This window comes from Carettochelys insculpta, chromosome 17 (assembly GCF_033958435.1).
Source record: "Carettochelys insculpta isolate YL-2023 chromosome 17, ASM3395843v1, whole genome shotgun sequence".
Lineage (NCBI taxonomy): Eukaryota > Metazoa > Chordata > Testudines > Carettochelyidae > Carettochelys > Carettochelys insculpta.
The window spans coordinates 27,966,425-27,984,030 of record NC_134153.1 but is presented as its reverse complement, the minus strand read 5'-3'; the positions used below and the strand labels follow the sequence as shown (position 1 = coordinate 27,984,030).

The window sequence follows — 17,606 nt, the reverse complement described above, 5'->3', positions numbered from 1 at the left end:
CGGCTGCCGGCGTCGCTGCTCTGGGGCCCCGCGGGCACAGCCAGGAGCCCCTCTGCCGGGCTCGCCGCTGCGCCCGGGCCTTTCCCCTGCTGGAGAGGGGCGCCGCGGAGAGCCAGCCGGCCCCTCGGCCTCCTGCCCCCGCTTTCCCCGGGACGGGCCTGGCTGGTAGGGGACGATGGACTCCCGGGCACCGGGCTGTGTTTAACAGGAGGCACCACGTGGCTGTAGCAACCAGGAAAAACACCAAGGGGGCAGATAGACCCGTCTCGTAGTACTGGACGGGCCCGTTCCCTGCACTCACAGCGGGACCTAGCGCCAGCCCCGTCCGATTATTTATTTTTTTTAAATCTGTTTGTTCCAGATCCCTCAATGGCCCCCTTAAGGACTGAACTCCCAACCCTGCGTATAGCTGTCCCCAAAGAGGGGTATACAGGCGCAGACGCTGGCAGTGGGGTGCTGCTATCACTCTTGCCTCCCCCTACCTTGAAGTGGTTTCATTATATCCAGGGATCACCGTTTGGTTCAATAGCTCTCGGTACCCGCACTATAAAAGTTGCTCAAGCCCCCGGGGTATGCGGAAAAGAAGAGAAGCCATCAAAACCGCCGTGGGAAAAGCCCTGCGGCCGGTAGCACAGACGCGAGACACCGCTAATTCACTGCCAGCTCCAACTTGCAACCCTCGTTCTCTTCAGAGAGCTGTGTCTTCACACAGAAAAGAGGTGCATTTCCCACCTGTGCTGGACCGCTAGTGAGGACACCTCCATGGCCATTTTAAACATCACCCAGCTGAGGTACATTAACACCCCTTCAGCCTACAATCCCATGTCTTCACATATGGCTTAAATACAAGTTACTCAACATGGATGTATTTAGACTTCTTTTCCAAGCAAAGACAAGAGCCTGTACGGGGGCTGGAGCTGCTGGTATTTGTGATGGAGGGGAGGGTATACACACCTTCCCTGACTCTAGGGCTTATCTATAGAGGAAAATTAAACTGGTGTAACTGTGCATGCTCTTTTTCTAATATAAGCCAAGCTGAAAAAAGTGGGTCTATGTAGAGCATTAGAGCTGCATAACTAGCAAAACTTAATTTGCACATGATTTAAGGGGCTTAATCCTTTCCCTCCTTCTGCTGCAAGGGTCTGTTCCCAAACCTGCAGCCACTCTCCTGCAGCAAACAGACAGTGACATTGATGAAGGACTAGTATGACAGTTGCACAGTGGTCTGTTTGCTATGAGGGAGTGGGGGAGGAGGTCAGATTTATACTGCTCCAGTTACACTTGTGATGGTTATGCTGAGGCCCCAGTAAAGAGAGCAGCACTAGATCCTTGTTTGCAATAGATGAGGTACTCGTACTCAAGCAATTAAGTTACTGGGGCTCAAGAAATATTTTTACTTTCATAACTGACTTGGCAAGCCCAGAGGCGCCAGTGCTGTGAACTGCCAAATCCAGAGGTGCTGAGCCTCTCTTCTGGCACAAATTAAGTGCTGTGCTGCAATCTATCCTGGAGATGACAAAAGCATCAAACATAACCTCCAAGTCCTCAACTGTGGAAGAAGGTGATGGTTATTGGGTATTTGACAGTGTATGAAAGAAGTCTCTGCTACTACAGCAAGCTGTTTATACAAAATTAGTGGAATCCACCCTGAGCACAAAGTTCCACGCAACTTTCAAAGTGGTAATTAAGGATACCAGACCATTGCTTTGTTCCCACAGTACTAAGCTCACATCTGTCAATCATATGTTGATTTAACCTCACTGTGTTTCTTCCCCTTGCCTAGCTCTTCTAACCAGACAATTTTGGCAAAAAAGTCCATGGTTGTGTCATAAGAGGACACACATTCAGGTACAGTGCCCACCATGGTGGTAACATTGTTATATTAAAAATCATGCCATAGATTTCAAACATTAAAAAAGTAAATAAAGACCCCAATGGCAGTTCCTGCTATTGTCAAAAGAAATTTAATGTATATTTTTAAATTAAAAAATTCAGTCAGTCATTCTGTTAAAGACACTGAGAAGTCAGATACTAATACTGTCATACACAGCCTATTGGCATGAGAGATTTACCTAGTCTGAGATTTAATCTGTTGCTTCAATGTGTTAAGAAACCAACTTTTCATAGTTACAGTAGCAATATGAACTTAATCCCATACAATATCAAATATCTTTTTTAAAAAGTTTTAAATATATTACTCTGCCAAAATGCCATTTTATACACAAAGCTGCTAATACAATATACAATTCTTATATTTTTTTTACATAAAATACATTTTGTCCAGTTTTATGTATACATCATTACTACAAGTCAATGGAATCATGAATTATTGCAGAGGGCTGGTCAGCCTGTGGACACGTACTGGATATGCAGCAGCCAAAACTAATTGTACAAGGCCTACAGATGCCAGAAAAGTTAGTTTACTGCTTCCTTCTCTCCTGGTGAAATTAAAAACATTGCAGCCTGGATGTTGAGAAGTCAGATAAAGGTCCAACAAGAGGTACATTTACATCTGCTGTTTGGAAACCTCCTCTCCACTGGCTCCCACTAGGTGGCATGATAGTTTACCTGGGTTCAGGCACAGGACTGAATAATACCAGCTAACCAAAATGCCTGACTCATCTTTCTCCTAGATCCTCCACCATTGCTATCACCAAGAGAATGGAGCAGTGGAGAATAACAAGCTCTAAGTTTGTCATAGCAGGTGCTTCTTTAAATAATCCAGTCAGATGTTTCTTGTGTAGGCAAGTGTATATTGGCAGCTTTACTGCATGAAGACAGAAGGATCAGGCCTGGAAACTGCTAGTTAACGCCAAATCCCATTCTAGAGCCTTAGAAGAATTACAGTGGCCTGTAGTAATGGACTACATCTTGTGATACAACCATTGTGTTTGGGCACTTATTATACAGCCCTGAAATCCTTTTTGGGGTAAAGGGGATGTGCCAATGTCTGTTAAAACACACAAGGACTCTGATCTCAATTTGCACCCGCATGACCCGAGAAAATCAAAGCTAGCCTGAAGTTTTCACCTTACACAAGTTTTCGTTCATAAATCAGCCAGTTACTAGCAAGATAGTATTTTAGGAAGAACATTTCCATGCTCATAGTGCCTGCACCAGGACATCAGAGCTAGAACAAAGATTTTATTGCTGGCAGCAGACAATGTTGGAATCAAATCACCACTAGCAGAGAGGAGCCAGAGCTGAGTATAACTTAAACTGAACTCTTCATGGTGGTGTGCATCTAAGGTTAGACCATGGCCTTAAACTAACACAACTAGAACTCATTATGCTTTTATTCCAAGTATCACAGGACTGTGAGAAATCTCTTATTTCAGTTTAAATAGAGACATGATTGCGGGGGTGGGAGGGACAGGAAGAATCCCTCTACTTCCTCTCACTGGAAGAGCAGAGAACAGATAGGTGGGAACAAAAGAAGCAAAACAAAAATTTGCCCCTGGCATTGAAGAATTTTCAGAGGAAGTGAAATTTTGAAGAAAAGGTTTTCCTTTGAAAGTGTATTTTGTCAAAATAGTTGAAGCTTACTGTACAGAGAAGCTGCCTTTTTAGCCAGTGTGGTAGAACAGAAATATGCCTACAGATGCAGGAGAACCCCCTGAGGCTGGCTGAAACCAATTAAGCCACTGAGATCTGCTAATGTATAATTCTAGTGCTTCCCAGGGTGAGGTATTCTTATTTCAGAATATGACTGATAGTGTTTCCAGCACTGACTACTGGGGGAACAGATGCCTGACATCAAGGTGGTATGTGCAAAGAATAAAGCTCCGTGCAATTCAGAGGCTTGTAAGTGCTCAGTTGTACTGCAAACTCATCAGCAAAAAGTCCGTTTGCATTATAAAAATTCACCATATCCATTAGGTATTGCCCTGTCTCATTATTTCTATTTACCTGATCTCTCCCTGTCACCATCACCCACTTCCTTCCCTGACATGGGACTCCCTGTCCTGTGTAACATCACCTCAGGGCCCAAGCTAGAATACTAGAACCAAACCTTCAGAGGAAATTCAGAACCAGGTCCAAACGGAGGCCTCATTCTATGATGGCGTGGGCAAATAGCAGCCTGCGAGCCAGATCCAGTCTGCCAGGGTTAGGGTGACCTGTATTTACCTGTGCCTCCACAGATCTCAGGCAATCGCAGCTTTTGTTGTCCGTGGATCGCCATTTGCAGCCAATGGGAGCAGCAGGTAGTGCTCCCATTGGCTGCAAACTGCAATCCATGGCCTGGTATCTGCAGAGGTGCAGGTAAATATAGCAGTGACAGCCCACCAGTGAGTAACCCTGGTAGGCCACTGCTTTTTTATTGGTTACCTGTGCTTTAGGAGCTAGACTGGGACAACAAATTTCAACATCTTGAAGGGGAAAGTTTGGATCTAGGTTGGAAATGAGATCCAACCTTCATCATTCAAGCCCATCTCTAAGAACAGTCTATTGATCAAGAGCAGGCAGAGACTGCTCCCAGGTACTATTATGCATCAGGACAAGGATCTTCAGCAAGGTAGCTGGAGCCCGCTCCAACTCCCCATTAGCTTACTAGCAGCACTACGGCCCAATGCATCACAAACTCTTGCATGCAGTAAAGCTGTATCCATATTCTGTGCTTAGGCAGTGGTGACTAATAACCAGATGGCCACTGGATTCAACCTCCTCAAAAGTTCGGGGAAGGGCAGATCTGACATTTAGGACCTGGGCTCATGTCTAAGAAAACAAGTCTGACGTGCTTCCCCACGTTACTCAGATTTTAACAGAGCCAGGCTGCCCTGGCCTACAAGGGAATATGCATGCAAGAGAAGACTGTGCACCAAAGAGGCAGGACCAGACCACTGTGTAGGTTTTAGGGGGAACTTGAATGGTGCAACCAAGAACAGAGTGCTAAAGAGAAAAAAAATATTTCTGCTAACCTAAGTGCTAGACATGCAAATCCCGACATGGTTTCTATTCTCAGCAACTTTTCAGTAGCATTGAAGTCTCCAGCAAAGTAGCTGAGTATCTGCTATTGTACGCTGCAGAATAATCAAAGCATCCTACTAAATTGGCCCCTGACTGCTAGGTAATACAGAATTCAGTATCACAGCTGTAGCTATAGTGCTTTTATAGATAAATAAGGACTACATCATAAAGGAGGGCACTTGCAATATGTCTACAGATGTGCCTGTACACTAGTCCTACCCACAAAAACCTGCATTTGCAGCTACCACATAAATACCTGAAGGTGGAATAAATCCTCATTTTGTGCTCAGAGTTATCCATTGGGTGCTTATTAGCCCCACTTTGCACACAAGTTTAAATTGTCCATATTCTGCCCTGCTGGTGTCCCAGGGCCATCAAGCCCTTCCAGAGAGCAAATGGCTTACATCCTTTTCAAAAATGTATCCCAAGCTGTCAATTTGGTTCACAGTCTTAAGGAGCCATGGAAAGGACCCTAGATTGACTGTCCCGCTTCCAAATCACTATATGCACCCACAGCAGGGAAAGGTTGTCACTACCACAGAAAAACTTCTGGGGCATTCCTTGATTCTGAGCTTGTCTCCCTTTTGAGCAGAGAAAAATTACACTACATGAGACCCCCATCAGACAGCTAGGGAGCAACTTATTACCAAGATCATATTTACAGCCCCATGGCTAGAAGCACCACATTAAGCAGCTGTAAAGCAAATGCTATGGGGTCAATGTTACAGCAGTCCAACTAGGGGAGTATTTGTGCAACCTACTTCATGAAGTCCCTCTTCTCTTCCACGCCCCCAATAGTGAAGCCATTGTTGCTTAGTTAGATATCACAGCATCAGCTGGAATAAGGAAATCCTGGAGTTTCACATCAAACAGAGGTGACATTGATGCATAAATGCTATTTGTCTAAGTTATGCTGGATTCATGCTGCTGTAGCGTAAATAACCACTGTCAACAAAAGCAACCCCAAGTGTAATTCCATTGCATTCAAGTGTCTGCCTTCTGTTTGCTGGAATGAGATATACAGCTTCTCACAGGTGTAATCTGACTTCTTTGGCGTTGCTTCTGATTTACGGTTGGTGTGAGAGAGAAGGAACAGGCCAGGATCTGATATCCTCTCTTGCTGGGAAGACAGTAAAAACTAATAACTGCTCAGCATTTGGCACAGGCTGCAATTGATGTGCAGCAGCACCACGCTAATTCTGCTCCAACAAATCTCCTTCGAGTGGGTTTGTGGGGAATAATGCCTTTCTCCCGAGTCCCCGGTAATGGGAAAAGGGGAACACCATAAAAGTTCAAACAATGCAGCAGCAGAGTTTCAAGGCAGGCAGGGCATCAGGAAATGGAAGGGGAGCCACAGGCCCCCTGGAAATGAGGCATGAGTATCAGGCAGGAACTCCGGGGTAATGGAGAGGAGTCACTGGGTATGGTATTAAATTGAGCCAAGGCACTTTTACGTAACATAACAGACTTTCTGAAATCTGGCCTGACTTTCTGTTCCTTATGCCAAAATTCTGTTCATTTAAGGAGAAAATGGAATGGAAGGATAGGTGGACTCTCAGAGTCCAGAAGACTGAACCATGAGCCTGAGAGGAAGAGCCAAGACACCCAGATACAGCCTGGCACCTTTCTTGGAGTAACAGATGCTCATCTCCACTGCCTGTAGAGCAGATGCTAGGTTATGCAATGTCCTGCCTTCTCCAGCAGACGGCAGGATGGCCCAAATTCCCATGCCACAGATTAGGACACTGCAGACACGGACTCCAGTCCAGAAAGTGCTACCTCCAAAGCAAGGGAATGGGCGAGCCCTCAAGGCAACCTGATATACTGCTTGTACCTAGTGGAGCTCCTCTGCCATAAGCGCTTGCTTCCTTTCCCCTGTATAAGGACATTGCCACTTTGGTACCCACCACTGCCAAAAAGCCCCCATCTGTTCTAACGCTGCAGGTCTCGCTAGCACACGGCTGGTCTCCCTTGTAGCGATGGAACACCACATCTGGTTGTGAGACGGCCTTATCTTTATGCCAGACAAGAACATAGCGTTGCTCTCTAGAAGAAGCTGGAAAGAGAGGAAGCTGGGTACTCTAGGGCAGATACAGTGCCGTGGAGAGCATTCTACCCAGCTGGGGCCTAAGCACACCTACAAGACAAGCAGTCGCAATGCAGGTTGCTTGCAGTGGCCCCTTTGTGCAGACAAATAGGTTGTAGATGTAACAAAACATGTTTTGAATATTTTACTTGTTTATTGCGGAGTTGAGTCTGCTGCTCCAGAGCTGGCACTCCCCTCACAGGTAAGGTCCTCCTGCTCCCACCATTTGGGTGACGGTTCTGCTCCCTCAGGGACAACTGCAGAGACTGGCCCAGCCAGTCACACACCCCTTGCTACACCTAGCCACAGATTCCTCAAACTCAGCTGGGCACATGGTTAACACATGTTACCCCCAAACACTGGTGTTCACTTCCTAGCTATCAGTGCTTCACTCCAAACTTCACAGGCGAATGCTGCTGGCTGATGGTTTTTGCTCACTGAAAGAAGCCATTTTCTCTCTCATACAAGATCCTGAGCCTTTTGTTGGCAGCTACTGTACTGCTGATGCTGAGCACAGGAAAAATACCTGGAATACTGAAGATAAAACGTTCCCATCCTACTATGATGCCCAACCATCAAAATCAATGATTGGCACTTCCATATTTAGATGCACGAACAGCTTAACCCCAAGAACACAAGTTTGCACACTAGAATGTCAAAACTTAGTGGGACAGGAAATATTTCCATGACATTTTTAGTGGAAACAGGTATTTTTTTTCTCTTCCTTCCTAATTTAAAGAGGGCTCTGACAGTCCTCAGCTAGTGCAGGGGAGACAGAAAGCAGCAGAACCAGTCTAGTTTTTTAAGCAGAATGAAGCATTGAGAGTAAAGAAGCAGCACCAATAGGGAAGGCGAGATTGTTAAAACTGAATGGATTTCACTAATCTAAGGGTTTCAGTAACACAAGCAATTTGTTTCTATCCTATTACTGAACCTTTCACTCAGGATTTTATTGCACAAGCTGTTTCCCCATCAGGAGTTCTGTTTCAAACCTGATGGCACTGTACAACCCCTGATTTCCACTCAAGAGTCTGCAGCTGTTGACAATGGGCTGCCATAATGCAGGCATCACACAATTCCCTGAAGTACATGCATGGGTGAACTGCTCCGCTTCACCTCTGTGTAGAAGTCCGAAGACTCAAAGGCTGCACTTGCAATCTCTGGGCTGTTTCCACAAATACAGGGAGGTGACCACACATTCTCGGGGGGTATACCTATCCCACCGGCAAGCGAGACGCAGGCCCAGCTTGTCACATTCCAGAAGCGTGGGGGCTCCTGGCAGAGGCTCAGTAAGGAGGGACTCCAATTCAGATGGGTTTGTCTTTGAAGACCCTTCAGGCTTTAGAGTGGAGAGCCCCCACCGCACCTTTTATAACACTGCTGTCAGGAAGATGGGGGATGGTTTTTTTTGACCGCATGCAATGACGTGTAGTTCATTTCTCCCCTATAAGCCTCACTCCACCAGCCTTCCTCATTTGATTGCAGCAGGGTTACTGGCTAGGTATAGTACTATGAAACATGAATGAGGCTGGCAACCATCACGTCCCCTGTTAGTCAACGGAGTTCTCCCCATGCAAGGATGGAAATAGCCCATCCTCAGCAATGAAGCTAAGCTGGCCATCCCACTTTTAGTCTCTTCTGTGGTGAGACATGGATGACATTAGGAAATCCTGCAGCACCCGTGGACTTTCTCCTCCATTTCCTCCATGGGAGCTTTGAATTTCAAGAGAGGAGGATCACCACTGGAGGCTGTGTAATAAACCGAAGTCCCATTGGAGCTGTAAGGTGAAGTCCTGGAATCAATCAGATGTTCCTTGGCCTCACCCCCATTCTCAATTACTCCACCCACACTGGTGCCGAAGTGCGTGCTGATGAAGGGGTGGTTGAGCAGTTTAGCGGCTGCCCGTTGGCGCTTCAGTTCAGAAAGCGTTTGATGGCTGCGCTCCTTGTAGCCACCCCAGATTTGTGGAGAGTCGGGGCTGCCATAGGGCAGCACCTGGGTGGTATTACAGTCTGGACCTGTGTGCATTTTCCAAATGTCCCCGTTGGAAATCGAGTACTGGTAAGTGCTGGTTGGTGCCATGAGCCCATTCTGGAGGGAAGCTTCAGAGTCACACTGTGTGCTCTTGGTTGCTAACTCGGGAAGGAGCATCGAATTCTCCAGCACTGAATTCTGTAATGAGAAAACATTAAAGAGGAACAGCTCCCATTGTGGGATCCACAGCTTCCTAGTTTGGGCCTGTCCCTTCTAACCCACTCCCACAGCCAAACAGTGGCAGTAAAGGGGTGAAATGATTTACCCCTTGGCCCTATTATTTCATTAATGTGTGAACTCAAAGGCCTAACTGAACCAGTTAAATGTTAACAGTTCCGCATTTGTCTTCCTTCTAAAAAAACAAGGCAATTCAATGCAAAAAACTGGTATTAGTACAACATGATAGCAGCTTAGTTAAATACAGACAACCAGAGAGTGTAAGATCAGGTGTAAGATTATTTGTCCATTAAATTTACATAAAACACACACTGTTATAGGAGAACGTGAGGTTTTGCAATTGCCTGTCTGCTGTGGCCAGCTTCTGGCCTCATTTATTTTGTTGTAAATCCCACATCATTTCTTTCACTTCCAGGGCAGCATTCCTGATTTACACTAGCATAGCTGAGGCCAGAATCTGGCCACATATTTCAATGTTTGATATTAACATTGTCCTGCAACATAATTTAGGTTCACATACAGCACCCATCACCAGAGTGCCAAAGTGCCTACAACCAACATGGCCCTCACCACTCTGGTTTGAGGCTCCTTATGAATTCTGGTAGGAAACTAAAACATGAGTTTGGTTCCTTACTGGATCTGTGTTCTCTTGGTCGGATCGAACTTCCATGATTTCTCCAGCATAGCCTGAGTTTCTTTGTTCTTCTTCTGCTCCCATTTGGTGCCAGACAATGGCCTCCTTCTCGTACTCCTTCCTGTAAAGGTTGGTTCGGTCTGAAAGACTTGCCCTTCTCACCACCTTCCTGAAGGAGAGAACCAAGGAGCAGAGACTTTAGCTAGATGAGCCATGATGTTGCTCCTCTTCTCACGATCGCTCCTTCATGTCCTCCTTGCACTTTACATCTTCCATCTGTGTCTAGGAGCACGTTACAAACATGAGTTAAGCACCTGAGCACCCATGAGCAGTAGACAAAGTCCCTCCTCCCACCTTACAGGGAGGAAAGGGAAGCGTAAATGGATGCAGGGGTTTTTCAGAGATGCTTTGGGCTTAGAAGACAAAATCACACATACAGCTCTGCTAGTGGATAGCTTTTTACCCAGCTTCCCTAGAGTTTGATCTGTTTTGTTGTAGGAGAGGATCTGTGGACTGATCAGTGGAGTTAAGCAGGCCAGAGCTTGAAACAATTATTATTCTACAATCACAAAGGAAATAAGTATTTTAAGTAGACTGTGTGTTCAGTCATAACTTGAAGAAGAGAAGTATGGTTTTGTCTTTAAGTTACCTGTTGCTGTATATCCACTTTTCTCCACATCCCCAGTCATTAAAGCTATCACAGATGAGATGATCTTCTGAATGCATTAATCAGTGATGGCACAAATACCAATGATTTAGGAGGTGAGAAACTCCTGTTACCTGCTACATTTTCCAGCAGTGTCTTACACACTGCATCATGGAGGCTACTTTTCCAGAAGCCATACAGTACCCAAGAAAGCAGCTCACTGAATGACTCCCTTCAGAGCAGATAGCTTTGTATTTGAATGCATAAATACTGCATGTTCTGCTTTCAGGTTTGGAACAGCTAGGTGCTCTTCACCCTAGCGTGTGACACAATCTGTGGGAACAGCAGCTCTGCACTCACCCTCGGCTTCCCGTGCTGGAAGTCCTCCGGCTGAGGGAAGACTTGTGCCTCATCTGAGACTTCATGATCACGTCATGCTTATGTTTCAGCTCCAGCAGTAAAACTTTAAACTCCTCTTCTTCACACAAGTCTAAAGCACACACAAACCAAACCACACCATGAACAGGGCTGTCCTAATGTCATTCCTATTCTGTTCAGCTGACTGCGAGTGGGGACTATGAGGAGAACAGATGATAGGGCTACCATAATTAGACACTCCTGGGCAGCAACAGGCAACCTAGGCTAGTGAGTGGGACACATGAGTGGCCCTCCATTTCAGTGGGCTGCAAGATTGTCAGAACCAAGATGGCCTCCCAAGATAGGGTTGTTTTGCTAATGGCCCTAGAAAGGGGTAAGGGTGGGCGCCCTTACTGTGTGTGAATGACAGAGAATTTTGTGCAGTAACAGTGCAGAAGACCTGAAAAGAAGGCCTCCTGGAGGTGCGCTGGATATGGGGGAGGCCACATGAGCAGGAGTGTATGGAGGAAAGACTAATGCTTGAGAAGGTCTGCTTCTTCAAGAGCAAAGGAAACATTTTCAAATGCACTGAAGTGACTGATGCACTTATGCTCTTAAATCCCTTTGACTTTCAATAGGATTTATGCTTCTAAGTCACTTGAAAAAAAGATCAGCCTTTAGTGCTTTTAAAAATGTTCCCCCTGAACTCCAGCAGACTCGGAGGCTCCATGGCTTCTCTGACAGCTTTTTGGAGAAATCCCAGTGATTTAGCCAAGATCAGAAGGACCCTTACAAAGGAGACAATTGGAACTCACCTATTGGCATCTCATCAAAAGCTGTCCTGGCACTCAGGCTGGCCCCGTGGGACACCAGCAGTTCTGCCATCTGCATCTGCAGCAAGGGAAATAAAGCCATATTCACAGCCCTGGTTTAGGTGACTAGTAGCTGCAAGGGACAAAGCAAGTTATGGAGTAGCGGGGTGCATGATTCATTGACACCAAGATTCCTGCCTGGACATCCACCAGCACTGTCAAGATATCAGGTACAGCTCCTACCAGCTCATACCCTGGGAGATTTCCCAGCAGCACTTCCAGGGATAGCGGTTCTCTTAGAATCACCAGAATCTTAGTGAGGCTCTCAGATTTCACACCACCTCCACCCAATGCATCCAGCACAGGGACAAGGGACTCCACAACTGGAGTAAATCCACTTCATATCTAATTGCCAGCAGGGCATTGTGTCCATTTGCAATGGACTCAGGCATGTATACCCTAAGGCAGGGGTGCTCAAGTTGGGGAGCAGGCCCCCTCTGGGGCATGTGAAATTTCAGAGGGGTGTGCAGCAGAATGGGCTGCTGGGTGTTAGGATCAGCCATCTCATTAAAATGTTGAAATACCTTATCGTTTTTATATAGTGTATTCACATTTCTATATCAATTAATACATTTTTACATGCTAAATACTAACTTTCTTACATGTGTCCAAAGGATTTTTTTTCATATGAACAAAACCGAAATTTCTATCGGTTTGGATTACATTAGAAAGGTTGGGAGGGCGCCCTGCTAATTGCAGGCAAGAAAAAGGTGGGAGTTGGAGAAAAAAATACTACAGGTTGAACATCTCTAGTCCAGCACCTTCAGAACCTGACTGGTGCCAAACGAGAATTAGCCAATCCACAGGAGGGCTGTATTGTCTAGAAGCATTACCAACATTTCCACTGCTTAGTGAGCTCTAAAGATATTTAGGGGTAAATTTGAGCTAAATAACAGCACAGAACACTGAGAGACAGGACTGGTGCCTGGACACAAACATACGGGATGATGGGAAACTTGGCCACACCTGTGATAAGTGGATATCTGGATAACTAAAATCATGCCAGACAACAGATATTGCTGATTATAGGGTGCCAGATAAGAGCAGTTCAACCTGTAGGAACAAAACAATTCCTTTTACGCACATGTATATGCTAAGGACACATTCCAACCTCCAACCCTGAGCAGGTGAAATTCCCAGCTACACAGTAGAACCTGTACTCATTTCTACCACGGGGAGAGCTGGAGGTGTCAGACTCAAAAACAGGAACATGGATGTCTGAAGAGCAGTTTTAAGTCTTTTTTAAAGCTGCCTGAGCCCTGGATAACTGGTGAGTACTTTTCCAGCTTTACAAGTAGAAGAACACAGAAACAATGACATTTTCACGGTATTCCAAAAACATCCTGAACAACAGGTTTCCAACGTCAGGCCCTATGCAAAATATTGGATCGTGCATGTAAGAGATGGGGAGGGCAAATCATGTCATTACTAAAGCTTTATTGGCACCTGTGTTGAGCACAAAGAGACTGTGGCTAGAACACTCGTTCCTTACCCTGAAATGTTGCCCCAGCCTCCCACTGATGTGAACCTCCCGCACAAGGCAGACTTGCAACAAAAAAGTTTACCTGTCCCCAGAAGGCGGCAGCATGAAGAGGTTCCCAGCCATCCCAGTCCTTGATGTCCAGCCGTGCTCCATGATCTAGAAGCATCTCAGCTGCATGCAGGTAGCCATTAGCCCCAGCTATGTGCAGCTAAGAGACCAGGAACAGAGATTATGAATTGCTGTCTAAGGCTCATGAACTTCCATCTTCACCAAGTAACCCAGGTGATGCCACTGCAGTGCCTGAGTTTAGGCCAAGAAAAAACAGCAGCGCTGGATTCAGCTCCCATTGAAGTGAATGACAAGACGCTGCATTGGCTTCCAGGGGAGTTCAGTTGGACCCTGGAATGTCATCAGTGGATTTAAGTAAATTTTTGCCACTGAAGGTCTTTTGTCTGAGCTAAAAATTTCATCCAAGGGTTTGTAAAATGAAAATGGTTTTCCACTTGTACCGAAACAAAAACATCATCCAAAGCACTTTTTAAATCAACGAAATGACCTATCTGTGACTATTTTTGGAGAGAGAAATATAAGGCACCGTGTGAAGCTATGTACAATGCGACATGCCTCTGTGTCCAGTGGTTTGCATTTTCATCTCAAAAAGTTCTGCAGTGCTTCATAAACAATAAGCATGCAGCACCAACACAATGCCAGCTCTGGAGCAATGTTCCCTCCATTTTTTTTTCTATCCATGTGTGGAATACATTTTTTTGTGAAGGGGCTTGTGCAGAAACGCACTGCCACTAGAAACACATGCTGCCAGCTGTGGGCACACTGTTAATCAGCTGGCATTAGAATCTCTCTGGGATGACAACCCAAGCACTCAGCTTGCAGGGAACACTGCTCTGGGGTGGAAGATCACTGCTAAAGGGCACTCTGCACACTTCATGACAATGAAGGGGAGGGAAGAGGACATTCTTTTAAGATGCTATGGAAAGAATCTCTAGGTTTCAGCCCAGCCATAAGCAGCTTGCATCTCTGGGGACATGAGTTTGCACATGCCCTTGCTTACACTCACAATTTAAACATCTTAGACATCTAAATCTCTGACTGCTCGCGTCTCAGGGACTCTGCATTTCAGATATTGATCTCCAACGTCTGATACTGAGAGCGCAAACTGCAGCCGAGTGTCCTTCAGTTGTGGCCTCAGCCATGGGATCTTTTCTACTCTGTGAGGACAGCTAGCGCTCTTTTGGGAGATTTTATTAATACTGTCTGCACACTGCCCTGTGGGGAAGGAATGGATCATGCCACAGGAATGAAATTATGCCAGCTCTCTTCTACATGGATTGCTTAGTGTTCCCATGCATGTTATTTAAGGGGCACCCTCAAAGCAGGGAGTTCTGAAGCTCAGTTTGCCCTTTTGATATTCTATCATCCTGTGTAATAATATTTTTGTACTAAAATTCAGTGCAGTAGTTTTTCAAAGGCAGTGGTCATTAATACTGAGAACAGGGATGTTTTGCGCTAGGTGCTGTTCTAACACACCGGCGGACAGTCTCTGACAGAGCTGTCACAGTCTAACACAGCTACATAGTAAAGGTGGGGGTGAAAGGAGTACACAATCAGATATACCATATGGATTTGCACTCCTGCACACTTGTAAAATATATTCAGCACCCAAATCCCATCTGCTCCTCAAAGCATCATGAACTAGCTAATTCCTTACAGGTTTTGCAGCAGTGTTCATTGTCACAGGACCGCTCGTGCTTTATAAAAATGGACTTATGCATACGTATAACTCAAAGATACTTTAGGGCAATTACATCATGTAAGATCTCATTTTAAAGTTACAGTCTGCTGAATGCGTATATTCTATTTTTGTGCACGTATCATTCTGGTATGTGAAGTTAGAAATATGAAGTGTGGATCTGTTTACGATTCTAAATGTGCTAATGTGGGCCATACCTTGTACTTTGGAAACATGACTCAGTACTCAAGGTAATGATCTTTAAATCGTTTTGTTTCTCCTGTAAGCCCAAACTGTGATTGGTCCAAGAAAGACATGTGACCATGCACCTGGTACTGGAATCCATCTTGAATCTGGTATTTTTCCATGGGGCTGGGGAGATTAAACACAGGATTCCCACCTGGGGAAAAGTCTATTTCAGAAATGGAAAGCACTCAGACTTTGGTCTTCAGCTGGCTTTTGAAACTGTTTCCCCATTTTTCGAGGTTGCACATGAAAAAATGTGAAAACAAAAGTACTCTAAAAAGTTGTACTGTAGACCAGGCCACAGAGAAAGGACAACATTATCTTCAAAGATTTTACTTGAACCAAGCACAAGGGGTGAGGAACATACTTTGAAACAATTTCTCATAGTGTTTTAGGTTTAATTGGCATGCTTTGTTTATTTTGGCTTTGTAACTTACTTTGATGTTTCTGTTTTCACTTGCAATCACTTAACAACTATTTATTGTACAGTAGGGTCTCAAGATTCGTGAGCTTAATGTTCGCAAAGTCAATTATTCAGAGAGCTGTCAGCTGCCGCTTCCCTCAGGGTTCTGGGCAGGAGTGTGGTCAGCCGCTGCTTCCCCTGGGGATCCAGGAAGGAGTGCCGGCAGTTGGGCTTCAGGTGGGAACCGTTCAACATTCTTGAGAGTTCTCAACACAGAACCCTCATGAATGTTAAGACCCTACTGTACTTAAAAAAAAAATACTGTTCATTATCAAACCCAGTGTAACTGATTATTACCTGGGGGAGAACAACTACTCTGCATCTCTCTCTTTCATTGATATAAACTGAGTGACCTTACGAACTTTCTCTGTGTAAAACAGTTATACAAAGTAAGTTGGATTTATCTGGGTTTTTGGTCCTTTTTGGCGCTGTCATCAGCCTTGCAGCTAAGTGTCCCAGAGCTGAGCTGTTTCAGCGTCTTTGTTGCTCTGCTGGTGGGATGGAAGGTGGGGGCAGTTACCCTAACTCTGTGCCTTGTCTGGTGGAGACAATCATATTTATATAAGGCCAGCAGGGACTGCATGTGAGTGAGGAGCAGTCTATCATTCTTGACTTTCGCAAGGAATAAGTTGAAAGGCACATGCAAGCTTGATCCCCATGCAGGAAGCTGTCAAAATTATCACTGCTCTCGTGCACTGGTAGGAAATCTTGCTGCATATGATGGAGATTTTAGGACTGCTTGACAAGCCAGAGCTGGGTGATACTACTGGAATCATCAAACACGAAAGTCAGAACATTGAAAGTTAGTTAAAAGGAGAAAGCTCAGAATGCCATGAAAAGATAAGCCTTGTGAAAAATTCCAGTCACCAGCAACTTACTGCAAGAGCCAGCCCTCCTCAGAATATGTACCTAGTGATATGGAAAGATTTGTGAATCTCACTGCTCAACCTTTTAGAGTTAGACTTCATCACTCCACCAATGTCTGGCCACTTGTATAATGATAGCAAGTAACCTAAAGACCAAAGCTTTCTCAGATACCTCGGAATTCAAATGTTAAGTTACCACAGTCACAGCCACATAGGGTACAACACATTACAATTTAAAAAAACACACAAAAATATTGCTAGGGCAGTCCAGCTTCTGGAGAAAAATTTAAGTGATAGGCCAAACAGACGCCTTTGAGGCAACCAAAAAGGCATGAGGTCAGATCATTCAGTTGGGTATGATCCCACTGAAGTCAGTCAGGATTTTTATTCTCCCTTTAGTCAAATTCAGATCAGATGCTAACAGGATTAGGAGTGAAAGAACTACTAGTCCTCTACCTCCTCACACTGGGCAGTATTTGTCCTTGGAGATTAACAAAGGCCACACAACACTGACAGCCTCCTGGAATTCACACAGGCTGTAGGAATGGACTAGGGTAGACACTGTAGCAATTCCACTCACCAATGTAGCACCTTGAGCATCTGTCCTGTTCAGGTCTTGTCCTGCTGCAATCAGGTCTTGGATGTCAGAGATCATGGCCTGCTCTGGGGCAGCTCGCATCTCATTTATTTTTTCCTGTGTGATGCCTGAAGTTAAGAGGGAGAAAGAGAGATGGTTTTTTCCTCTCCTAACCCAGTAAACAGCAACAGTACTCGTGTTAGATGTCCTTGTCTGTCTACAGCAGCATGCCGAACATCGACAGAACACTTGCCCCTCTCTATCTGTAACCCCAAAGCACAGAGATACCCCAGCGGTGGAGGGAAGCGGCCAAGTTAAGTGTAATAATTGCAGCAAAAATCCTACCCTTGGGACAAGAGCCAGCGAGTCTTTAATACCCCATGCAGAGCATACAGGAGCTCTACTTTACAGACCACCCCTGGAAACTCAACTTCTCTGTGTCAGAAAGA

General features: G+C 45.3%; 1 protein-coding gene across 1 annotated transcript in view; it reads right to left on the bottom strand.

Moving 5' to 3' along the window:
* Nucleotides 1-1,954: 1,954 nt before the first annotated feature.
* The window catches only part of PPP1R16B (protein phosphatase 1 regulatory subunit 16B), a 95,095-nt gene continuing 79,443 nt past the window's right edge, over nucleotides 1,955-17,606 (bottom strand). The window contains exons 6-11 of the mRNA XM_075012048.1: nucleotides 17,161-17,285; nucleotides 13,341-13,466; nucleotides 11,719-11,794; nucleotides 10,907-11,036; nucleotides 9,901-10,069; nucleotides 1,955-9,227 (exon numbers count right to left, since the gene is read on the bottom strand). Of these exons, the coding sequence (XP_074868149.1) occupies nucleotides 8,715-9,227; nucleotides 9,901-10,069; nucleotides 10,907-11,036; nucleotides 11,719-11,794; nucleotides 13,341-13,466; nucleotides 17,161-17,285 (1,139 nt within the window). The 3' untranslated portion in view covers nucleotides 1,955-8,714. The remainder of the gene's footprint in view (nucleotides 9,228-9,900; nucleotides 10,070-10,906; nucleotides 11,037-11,718; nucleotides 11,795-13,340; nucleotides 13,467-17,160; nucleotides 17,286-17,606) is intronic.